The 12,941-nt window shown below is 36.1% G+C and overlaps 1 protein-coding gene across 1 annotated transcript in view; it reads right to left on the bottom strand.

The window, feature by feature from the left end:
* LOC139979002 (uncharacterized) overlaps window positions 1–12,941 on the bottom strand; it is a 144,253-nt gene that overhangs the window by 70,603 nt on the left and 60,709 nt on the right. Inside the window, exons 6-8 of the mRNA XM_071989642.1 lie at window positions 7,189–7,372; window positions 6,217–6,350; window positions 187–312 (exon numbers count right to left, since the gene is read on the bottom strand). Of these exons, the coding sequence (XP_071845743.1) occupies window positions 187–312; window positions 6,217–6,350; window positions 7,189–7,372 (444 nt within the window). The remainder of the gene's footprint in view (window positions 1–186; window positions 313–6,216; window positions 6,351–7,188; window positions 7,373–12,941) is intronic.

Genomic DNA, 12,941 nt, shown 5'->3' with positions numbered 1-12,941 from the left:
AATTGTATTTTTTTTTTTTAAACCTATTACATCAAATGAGAGAGGTATAAAATGCCTACAAGGGAGACTTGACATTCTCTAAACTGTATGTCCTGTCAATAATAATAAGATGACTGTTGCTAGTAACCACCAGACACCTCCTCCCACCTAAGGTCTTACTGTGCCTAGTAACTGTTAATATCTTACCTGGTGAGGTTGGAATAGGACTGGTAACATTGCTATCAAGTTTACAGCTATCTCCATCTGGGGAATCTCCACCATGTTCATCTTCCAAGCAACTCATTATTTCTCTCAACATCTGAATATCCTCTTCTGCAAAGAAGTAAAATAACAAGGTCATGCATGGGGCTTCAGACTATGTCTCTCATAATTTCATAAGTACTATAATGAAAGGGTACACAATGTTTGAGTTTTAATTCTTGGCAATTTAATATGTATTGCACACTTCTCATCAAAGCTAATAATTTATCCAGCATAGCGTATATGCTATGCAAAAATGGGCAAATTACTATACAAGTGTAAAGATATATAGTTTCTATATACAGGATCCATAGCATTTTATGAAATTCAACCTTCAAAACTGCTTCACAAAATTTTCACAATTTATTATTCCCTGCAAGATCACTATAAATAATGTTGTATTTCCCTGGTTTGTATGTTGCTTATTATTATCTCAGTTACAACTCTGGGTATTAACTAATCCACTAATTTTGATAGATGAGCCCTCTGATGAATAACATGTATTTTCTCATATAAAACGATAAATACTACTTCACTGTAACCTGCTCTAGTAGTAAGTTTTTAATAGTTTATAAAGTGTGATACTTTTCATACATGTACAAAAAGCTTCTTTTAATGGTAGCCATTAAAGTTTCAAAGGTGCTACTTTTACAATCCATATTTTGGTCAAAGGTCATCATAAAGCAGTTAACTTAAGACTATTCTTGCACCTGTTCTAACACCACGTCTTACTAGAGTTCTTCAGTTTGAAAATCCTAGCCAGGTCATTTTCTCTCAGAACCCTGTTTACTTTAGTACTGCACAATCAAGTGATTTGTAGGGTATTGATCATGTAATATTTTATTTTAGTCTTCAATGCTACAAAGCCACTAGGTCAGGGAATAACTCATCCAGTATCTCAAGGCAAAGTTTTATGTAATATGGTTAAATTGGTATACAAGTGCAAAGATGTATAGCACTTTTTTGTACACGAGTAGCATAGCATTTTACAGGAGACCAAATTCACAGCCTTCAAAACTGCTATTACAAACTCTAACTCATTTACTGGAGCCTGTTTAATTTCTGTTTCATTCCCTCCAATAGACAAAGAAAAACACAAAATTACAGAGAAAACAAATGCATTTAAGACTGACATTTCTCATCAGTCTTTACATAGTCTGACAACTCCAGAAATTTGGAGGACCATATACTGTACAAATTCCCTCTTCTATCATTTGGGTGGCTGGTGGATTTCTGTGATTTCTGAATATATTACACGGAAAGTTACAGTATGTCAATTAAAAATATAATAAATGTAACTGACTGGAAGGGAAGGTGGCAGTGCTGAAGAATTTGCTGGAAGTGGAAGGCTACAATCATTACATTGTAATTGACATTGTAGTTTGTTTGATGTGCAGTTGGTATTAATGAGGTTTAAAGACTTTTGCCTGCAGCTGAGAACATGAGGGGTGTGAGACAGGGAAAGCAAACAGTGGTTTATTGTTTTCTACTTTTATCCTCACTTCTTTTCTAGCTTTCCTCATTTTATCCTCACTTTTGTTCTAGTTCTACTCATTTTATCCTCACTTTTGTTCTAGTGTTACTCATTTTATCCTCACTACTGCTCTACCTTTCTTCATTTTATACTCACTTTTGCTCTAGTTTTACTCATTTTATCCTCACTATTGCTCCATTTTTACTCATTTTATCCTCACTACTGCATTTGCTTCCCTCATTTTATTCCTCACTTTTGCTCTAGTTTACTCATTTTATCCTCACTATTGCTCTATTTTTACTCATTTGATCCGACTATTGCACTAGTTTATCATTGATAATCTCACCTATCCAGGTTAAGTGATTTGCCTCTTACCTTTATCACATTTTGTGGACACAGCTTTCATATGATATCAATTTAATCATTTTTCGGACTGCTAAACACCATAGCACAAGTAAAGACCTGTTAAAGTAATTTTCCGGCTATCTTTGTACACACTCTCAACATCTCTCAACTTAGCATGATAAAAGCCCATCTGCCTAAGGAGATATATTACCACTAAATTCCTTGTATCTGACAGAGCTGTTTATTGATGCCATCTTGATAACTAACAATCAATGTCATAGCTCATCCTGATCATAAAAGTCAAGAAATGAGATTACAAGGATTTAACTGACTCCATCGCTGAGAGACTGGAATCATAGCTGCGTGACAGAGCTCGGAGATCCAAACACTTACGTAAGGTAGGTTAATTACTACATGTATCAGAACATACAGAATGTAGAGCATTCCTGACAGAGCATTGATCAATCTTCTTTTTATTACAAGAATAACAGTCTCGACAAGAAGAAAATCAAACAGAAAGATATAGTAAATGGAGCAAACAGCTAGAATTAATCCCAAGACAGTTTTTAGGTTAGGTTAGTTGGTTAGGTTTGCGGAACTATAATTGCAGCAAAGCAATTGAAGTTTACTGCAGACAGAAGATACAAACTGAAACAGTCAAATCAAGAGAACTACTGAAGGCTTAACACACCAAGGACCAAAAATCATGCAAAACATTTGACATATAGATGAAAGTAATTCCATGATCAGCTGTTCATTGTGAGCAGTTGTTCCATTAAAACTAACTGTTTTAATTTATTTTCTGGGTGATGACATCCTTAGAATGGAAGTGAATCAATAATTACTTGCCCATTATAATTAATTTCATGTCAAAATCAATGATGATATCTCCAAGTACTATCTTACCTTGAGTAAATTTTTCATAAATTTTGTGAAATTGGTGGAAATTTAAAACATTATGCCAAAAAATTGCTGTAAGCAACAGATTGAAAACCAAGCAACTTGAGCAAGGCATAGTTTCTAATACATGTGCTTGTGATGAGTGGTTCAAAACAGTCTGAAAGCAAGTAAGTCATTCTTTCAACAAATCTGCCCTAAAAGGAAATTTTTCTGGTCAAGTCTGAGCAACAATTTCATCTCAACATTTATGCAGTGCCTCTATAAGGCCCCTAGGTCTGCAATCTCAAAAACGATATCTGCATAACACCCTTGTGCATGTGAGGACAAGATGAGCAGAATTACTAGTAGTTTTGTATCAAGTGGTGTACCAAAGGAGGAATGGGGGGGGGATCCCAAATTGTGAAGATCCACCAATGGATATTTTTTAATGGGTATTTTCTCTATAGTTGTCTTTTATGTCAATCCAAAGTACAGAATATTAAATTTGGCTGGGAGAACAACTTCATGTTTAACAGCTAGCTCGATGATACTATATCTTTGCACACCAGAGAATACTGTAGTGTTAACATTTTGTGGCGCAGTTTTTAAGTCACTGAAGTTTGTCTCCATAAGGTACTTTGGTTCCTGTGTACAAAACGGCTATATGTCTTTGCATTTGTATAGCGACTGCTCATATTGTGCAGAATTTTGTGATGTGAATAAAATATTGGATAAATTATTCCATGTTGTACACACGTGTCAGACACGCACACTACACACTAAATGCAACATTGCAGCTGTTTACATTTCATTTTCACTGTTATGTGTTGTCAGGTTGTGTGTATTGCAACTATCACAAGACATTAAGTAGACCTGACTGCCTCTATGGCCAGATATTTCAAGTGACTCTATTAAACTTAAGAATTGTTCAAGGAAAACAGACTGAAACAAGTAGTAACAACAACAGCTACAATTCTCCTGTCATTTAAGGTTAATACAACAACCCCACGAATAACATTCATTCTCTTTTGTGATTGGAGAATATATATTTAAATGATAAAAAAACAGGGAAATTTTGCGGTCTCCCAGTGTTAAGAAAAACAAAATGCAAGACAGGAAAATCTCTGTCATTCAAAACTAAGCGAATGTATTAGTCGGTCTTTCCATTATAGAACAGTAGATATCCCTTAAAATTGTTTCAATGTTTAGTATAAACACAGGTAACACATTGTTTTAAAATTCCTTGAATCTCACAATTCTGGTGTTGTTCTTTGTACTTTGTACTTTGAATAGTTTGTTGTTATTTACCTCCATATCCCAGTAAATGTTTATTATATATATGGTAAACTAACATTAGGACATGTACCAACAAAGTAAACAACTTTGCTCAAAATGAGGGTGGTAAAACATTATTTAAGGAGAGATACTCAGCCAGATCTCACCCACTCAGCCATGTAGAAGGCGATAAGAAGCAATCCCCCTTTTACAAACTATTCTACCCCCCCCCCCAAACCCCTATTTCTATCAATGGACCGGTGTTGCAATTTAAATAAGTGGTATAAATCAGGCCATTAACTACAGGTCAAACTGCCTCACTGTTACCCAATAAATACTGTAAGGGTAGATTTGTTCTAATATAATCAGTCTTGACAGGATGACAAAAGTCCCCAGTTAGATGAAAGTTACAGTGATTGAAGTAAGGTTCACGATAGAAATCCATTCAGTCATTTTATAATGGAAGGACAAGCTTTTGTCCTCATGGAGTTCAATACTGAAACACCACTGATCCCCGAGGCAGCAGACAACAATAGATTATACACTGAGACCTCTTCAAATACCAGCCATAGATTCGAACATGTCTGACATCAAAGGTTACTCTTGACAGCAGCCTACTGCGATTAAGTTATTTACAGAGAGCCATTGTAGTAAAAGAGTTACCCAGTGGAAAATTAGTCTCAACGATATCAAATAAGGACTTTTAATAGCTGACAAATTCTGATGGGGGAAACAAATTAATGACCACCTTTGAAGGTCGTTTGGTGCCTACTGAGATTAAGATAGGTCAAAAGACTATGTTTCTATTCTTGAATACACAGAGTTGAAATTATATATTGACAAAGATATTGAAAGGTTGTGGGATATCTTCAGCAGAACTTTTCTAGTATTTAATCAACATTACCTTGCAAGAACAAAGCTGTGGTACTCTTAGTCAGTATGTAGGAATAAGTTTGTCTCAGCATATGCTCTTTAATCATAGACATATGCAGTGCCAAAATGTGACCAATTTTGTGGGTTAGGTAGATGAGGATAGTGCACAAGGAGACTGGACATAAATACATGAAGAGTGACGTAAACGCTGAAAATCTCTGTTGGGGGGGGGGGGGGGGAGAGGTGGATGGGAGAAGGATGACTGAAACAGGAGTGACCTCAGCAGGAACTAACCTCTGTCTGCACAAACTAATATGCAGAATGGCTACAATAGTTCATGTTTTACTTTGAATATCTGACTCTGGAATCAATCACACATCTTTTGTTTAGCATTTCCTACTTTATTTGATTCATCCATCTAAGAATGATGCTTGAATGAGGCCTGTGTCACTCTTCCATCTCTGCAAAGATCCTGCTTCTGATCCAACTGTAGTCGAAGATGAGAGTACATCCTAGCTAATTAACATTCATCCACTGTCAAGTCATACTTATATCAAGTGCCTTGGACATAAAACTATCACACAAGCTGCAGAATATTCAATGCAGCACTCATATTAAAACGAACATATTCAGTCATCGCAGCGTTCTTCATACAAACAAACATCCGAGGATGAATATTTGTGGAAAGAGGCCTTTTATGCTCTATTCATGTAAATGCAGCCATAGGTAGCAGCAGTCCATATTCTCACAGAATACGGGTCAATTTTGCAGGATATGCAGAGGTTTTTTTCTACACAACCCTGTCAGATGTGTGTTTGTACAGTATTACCTTGAGGATGCAACTTTCCTGTAACATTAGGTCTAGCTCTAGAATGTACTGGGTACATACACTTTTGTAATAACATTAGTCTTTGACTATATGCCATTATTTATTTAAAGGAATCTATTGCTTTCATTTCCATGTTAAATCTTCGAAGGTGAACCAAACCAGTAACCCAACCATAGCAATGTTAGAAAGCCCAAGCCTGTGACTGACTGTGTTATGACTACTAACGGCACTGATAGACAGAAGTTTGTCCAACTTTGTTTGGTGATAATCCGACAATTATAACTGGACAATTATAACTTACCTAATGTACGTTGTGATTCATGAAGCTTAGTCGTTACTGATGCAATTCCAAGAGAATTGTGTCGTTTCACTTTAGAGCAATTACTTGAGACCTTTTCAAATCTTTGCTTGGTTATTTCTTCTTGTTGGGCAAGTCTGAAATGGCAGAAAATGAGGATGTTAATATAGTAGTAACACACAAGGTATAGTCAGAGACACATCACACTCACTGTTTACATTTGCATGTAATTCACAGTGATCCAGAGACAACAGCTTGTCACATTTCGCAGAACTAGAAAGGACCAATGACAGCGCCCTCTATTGATTTAGGATGTGGCTGTAGATCCCCATCAATTTCAATTATTAAATTAAATTATCCAAAATTTACTGGTTTGGATATTTACGAGTGACAAGCTTACCTGTCTCCTCACAACATAAGCACCCGTTTCAAGCCACCTTTCGACCCGCAGGAGGCCACTAAAGGGAGGGTATGGTCTCATGAGATGGAGGGGCAACGACCAGCATCCGGTCATGGAGAGTGTACAGTGTTAAAGGGCTACCATGGACATTATAGGCACGTAGAACGTAGAAAGTTGTGAGGAGACAGGTAAGCGAGGAGCGAAGTAATTCTAAACTTGGCTGCCTAACATGCAAACTTCTAATCAGAAATATTCAAAAGTTTTTCTCTTATTCCTTTGACAGAAACTTGTGTAGTCAATATAAGAGCCATGAAATGAATTTATCATTGGATACAACTGCCAAAACTCAATCAAAACAGCTTTTTTTTCAAAAGATTCTTTGACTACCAAAGCTGCTGTGTAACTATGCAAAACCAATGTCACACGTATATTTTTAAATGTCCTTCATTGATTGCTGACAAGGAAATTAGTTCACCTCCAAACCTTACTAAGAGATCCAACAATGGCAAACTAATCTGAAATTTCTTGGATCTCCACATTTATTCAATAATCTTAGGCAAGCTTGCAACACTTACTGTAGCATTCTATCCGCTAGTTTATGTAGCTCCTGGGCTTTGGCTATGTGATACGGTAATTCACCGTTTTTGTTTGGAAGATGGAGGGCTGTAAGGTATCCAGGACTTTCAAGAAGGTGTTCTGCAAAACTGATCAGATGAAGCCTGGTTGCAAAATGTAGCAGAGTTTCCCTAGGTGGTGGATCTGTAAAAAGGATATGAAGAGGAAATCCAGAATTAATTTGCGTCTTGTACACATTGTGCATATAGAAACATCGGAACTGTCAAAACATGAAACATAACATCTCCTATATCACAAACTATAAAAAGAAACATATTAAAGAACAAAAGTGATAACAGAAAAGTTATTAAAAGACTCTTGAGTCTCCAATACTAAGCTAGCAAAATGATTTCCACTACCGCTTGTTGACAGCATCGAGAGATCCCTGCTTGTATGAAATGGGCTGTTTTGTCGCAACAACATAGGGGAGCATGTCTATCTGGTCTTAATTTGTGAATATTTCTGCAGAGCCAAACACTGCAGACATCATTCACCACTGACCATAACTTGTGTCTACATCTGGTATCTGATGTGACATATGGTGTCATATTAAGTGTTCTAGATATTATTTCTTCAATTGTAACAAGTCAAAGATCGGGAGTAGCAAACATAAACCAATGTAGTTTATTTAGGTCAGCTAAAGACAACAATTCATTAGATTTATCCTAAAAGTTAAAAGTAGAATCTTCATCAAATTCCACTTCATTTAAATAAGCTTTCTGTTCAAGATTATTTTTCATGGTCAGTAAATCAATCACATCCACTAAATTGGTTTTATACTTGTCTGTGATAAATTATCCAAGGTAATTATTTTACGTGCTTCATTTAGAAATAAATGAAGAGTCCAGTGGTCACAAATCATAATGATGATTATTTATAGCCAGTGCTGTCACTGACTGTTTAAAGGAACAATCTGTCCAAAAACAACTTGACATTGGGAATAAATGGAACTTTGGAAACACCAATGAACAACATATTTGGTTAATATGCAACCTGTCATACACCTGCACCATACATCGAATATCTAAGTTGGTTTGTCTTATGATCAAATAATAGCCAAATGTGTCTCATTAGTCATGTTAATCCCAATTAGATAACAACTACATAACCCATAACAACAGGCAATTGTTGTAACTAAACACCTAGTTTTCAAGAAACACACTTTAGGCCCCATTGGGTGTAAAGGGAATATTCAGAAGGAATTTCTTTGTAGGAATCAGTTTCTGTCTAAAATTAAAATTTTTATAATATGAATATTGCAGAAAGAAGATGTACAACGTAATGGCAAATTAATTAAGATATGATAGTTCTTGTAAAAGAGAAGACTCTTTTAGTGTGATTGGTTACTGCATACCTTCCAATGTTAACCAAGCTTTAATCGTCATATACTTCATATACATATGAAAATAACTGCCAGTAGGCTTAGTAACATCATAACACTTTATAATGAAAACATGTTAATATTAGACTAGATGTATGACCATAACTGAATGTGGACAACAGGATACTGCCACTCATCTAGAACTACATTTCATGTGTGAAGTCCATACAAGCCTTCCTGAGTTTATCATGTTGACGGTCTCAGACTTTATTAACCTCTTTTGACCAAAAAATGATCTGTCCATCAAAAACCTAATTTGACCTCCACAAAAACCAACATGGTGGATCTATATACAAAAGTTGCCTTCCACAGACCTCTTCATGACCTCCACATCGAAAAACATTTATATACGCTGTAGTTTTGGATTTATAGTGTTTACAAAGGATTTCAGACTTGGACTTTTCACCACAATTGAGCCTTTGATTACACAACCAATAAAAGTTCTTTTACCCCCTAAAATACATCTTTAACCTCTCATTTTCCCAAACATGGTATTTATAAGGGGCATCATACACACATCATACACAATCATGGCCTACCCCAAAGGGAATAAAAAATGAACAAATGGTCTTCCCTGGCACCATGGACCTGAAATATGAACATCTGAGTGTCATCTCAATACTATTTACAAAGTTATTACACAGCATACCATAAATTCCCAGTGCATTACAAAAGTATCAGGTACACCATCGCTATGTACATTCAAATTTACATCTAATCAAACACAATTTAGACCACTGGTGATGTACCACACAATACAGTAGCTTCACAAATGCAGGCCCCACTTTTCATATACAAGCTGCCTAATGGACAATGATTAGAGGCTTTGTTCTTCATATGTTATTGGGTTGGACCAGTTTGTGAATTGTACCATTAAATCAGCATCATGAGACCTCTAATTTTCCTTTCCATAAATATATAGTAATAATAGTTACACTTGACATTGGTGTGGAAAAGAATATGTGTGAGAGCATGAGAGGGGGTGAAAGAGCTAGCAGGGGATCAAATTTGCTGTAGGGAAATGGACAATATTCAAATGTTAACGGTGTCAGGAACAATTCAACTATATGTATAAATGTGCAAGATTCTTCAATTTAATTTGTTTTTATGATGGAAGGGGGGGGGGTAGAGGAAGGAAGGGAGAAAGACTAAAAGTTCATGAAACAATTCCAGAGTATCATAGATCTGTGCCAGAGAAGGAATGAAGGAAGGAGTACAATGTGTCACAGAATTATTGCATTCCACATCAATTGGACTAAACCCAAAGAATTGTGCGTTCTTGAGGGTGAGGGAAGGACAGTATGTGTGCTTAGTAAACAGGTGGCTCATCACATAGAAAACTGTACAAAGATGATTACACATATGACAACACACATATGACAACACACATAGGACAACACCCACAGTTCACATTGAACCATTGAGGGATGTACTCTGAACCGTTGAGAGATGTAACACTCAACAGTTGAGAGATGTAAGACTCAACAGTTGAGAGATGCAACACTCAACAGTTGAGGGATGTAAAACTGAACCGTTGAGAGATGTAAAACTGAACAGTTGAGGGATGTAACACTGAACCGTTGAGGGATGTGACACTGAACATTTCAAGGGCTTAACACTGAACCTTTAAGGGATGTAACACTGAACTGTGGAGGGGCTTAGTATATCACAAACTATAGTGCTAATGAAAGAAAAAGATTCAATTTACTGAATTAATAAACAAAAGCCTATATTGCAGTGATACTCTTTGTCATGTGAGGACCAAATTTGGACTATACATGTACAAAATACTGAACACCGGTTAAACTTTCACAACATATGAATTTAATAGCTCAAAATATGATTATCCCATAATTTCCAAAAAGGTTTGTTAATACTTCTGTTTGACAGAGATTCAATTCTTAAAATTGAAAACATTACAAAGTTACATGATGAACATTAAGGGAGATACAGTTCCTTCCCATCTCACTCACCACAGGTATTACATCAAATACAATCAACAATACAACATTGAAAGAACTATCCAGAAAAATCCAGAAAAATCCATAACATGAAAGAGTCCAATCCACTAGATATGGCTACAACAGTGAAAACCAAAATCACCACAGAATAATGACCATCGAGGTACCCCTCTGACTAATCTTTTATTTACCGGTCAAACCTTCCCATGGTTCTGCAATTCAAGCTAATCTAGACAGGACTGTGTGTGACAATAGTATTATGTATGTTGAACTCAGAAGAATGGAAGCGTTCAGCAAGCAATCCCTTGAACAAATCCATGTGAAGTGTAAGAAGTAAGTTGGCAGGGTTAATTGCATGAGTCAGACAAATGCCTGACTGCTTTATAACAGTTAAACAACACTATTGTAAGAAGCCAAATCTGTTTGCTTTTACAGCAAAATTTGGGGATTTTGTGAGAAATTTGTTCTGAGTCACCTGCAGGTTTCATAACAAATAAAGAAATTTGCAATGTTTGCAAATAGAGCCAAAAAAGAAAAGCCAGCATGAACTGTTAACAGTAGATATATATCTCCAATGGATTTATGAAAGCACTTAAAGTAAAGGTTAGAATAAGACTTAGCTCTTAACAAATAACGTACTACACTACTGTACATGATCGTAAAAGCTTAGCTTCTTAACATAGTTTATAATTTAGAACAGCTTTTTTTTACATCCAGATCAATGCGCCTTGAATGTAACTGTCGCCTATCATTCTATTTCGAGTAGGAGATCCTTGACTTCACAGAACAGCGATCTGAAACCATCTCAGAGGGAATATTACTTTCAAGAATGTCACAAAAACAATTCAAACCCCTGTACCTTCAGACACTGAGCAAGAGACTGTAAAAAATCACTTCAATTTCACACTTGGCCTTTTCTTAATTTTCGCACAACATTTCAAGCTACTGGTGTCCCAGAAAAGCGTTTAGTGAAAAAGAGATTGTTGGATACCAGAAATTCTTGTAATTGCATGACTCACAGAGTCACCAAACAAGTTTATCTTGTTTCTATACATTTTGCGTTTTGTTTTCCTTCGTGCCTACAGCAGCTATTTCTAGACAACACATCACATAAATTACAATTTGGAAAAATAGTAACCATATAAATTACACCAGTTCTTTTGTAAGTCAGACTTTTGTTCAAGCCTTGTTATCCAAATGAGTCATCATGAACCCAACTATGCTTGCAACAATGCAATGGTAAAGTCAAATTAATGGGATACCTCAAAAAACAATGGAAAAACAATTTGTGGGCATACTTTTGTTGAAATAAGCTGAACTTTAAAGTTTACATCAAAAGCCTCTTCATGGAACTAAAATAGTTACCAATCAGTATGGTATAACAACATAGCCATGTATGATATTAAATAGGCCTAATGCCACCTACACTTCTTTTTGTTGAATGTGACACTGCGGAGTGTCACTTAGGCATTTAGAAATATGGTTAACACAGTGGCAAAATGTGTTTTATGAATAACCATAGGACTAGCTTGTTTGTCATCTCATGTAAAGTGCATCAGCTAGAGGAATGCTGGGAAACCCTACAGTACCACTTTAATATAGTAAGTAGTGCAGTAATGGTACAGAATAGAGTTATAGCCAATGCCATGGTTGGTAGCACCAGACATGACCAGACCAGTACTCTTAGTTGCTACCAACCAATATGGAACAGACAACCTGGATAATTCTTCCAGCATAATATATAGGTTTGCCTCTCTTTAACTAGGTATAGTTATAATTAACAATATCAGAGCAGGATTTCACACTCCTTGCATAGAGCTAGTAGAACTTTGACAAGATGATTGCTGCATACCTACAATTGCCTTTTTACACTGTGTGCTAAAAAATGTGAAATTTATGCCTATTGGCCCTGAAAAGCTGTCAACAACAGGTGCCTCCACAAGTTCTCCTACCCCCACCCCCCCCCCCCCGCCATCCTTTATACCTGGGTGTTTCTCCAACTGCCTTTACCTTTACTTTCTCTACGCTCCATAACAATGCTAACAGAAATCAAATTCAGCCCACCAATAAACTGTATTATTGTACTCGGCAATCCTAAATGTTATTTTCAACTTTGGATCTGCAATACAAATGAAAGCCATCAGTATTGGCTACACATTGAATGTGAAACTTGTTTTTGAAAAGTACTTTCTGGGGAGTCCCCAAATGATTCCCTCACATTGAAGATTAACCAGTAATTGTCTTCCAGCAGAACAGATGTTTTGAGAATTGGAGTGAAATGATCATTGAAGTTTCAACATAATTTACAGCATTATATTAAATTCTAGGAGTAATATTAATTACCTTTCAGCCAGTTTTCAACAATCACTAT

Source organism: Apostichopus japonicus, chromosome 13 (genome assembly GCF_037975245.1).
Source record: "Apostichopus japonicus isolate 1M-3 chromosome 13, ASM3797524v1, whole genome shotgun sequence".
NCBI lineage: Eukaryota > Metazoa > Echinodermata > Holothuroidea > Aspidochirotida > Stichopodidae > Apostichopus > Apostichopus japonicus.
This window is presented reverse-complemented; position numbering and strand designations above follow the sequence as displayed.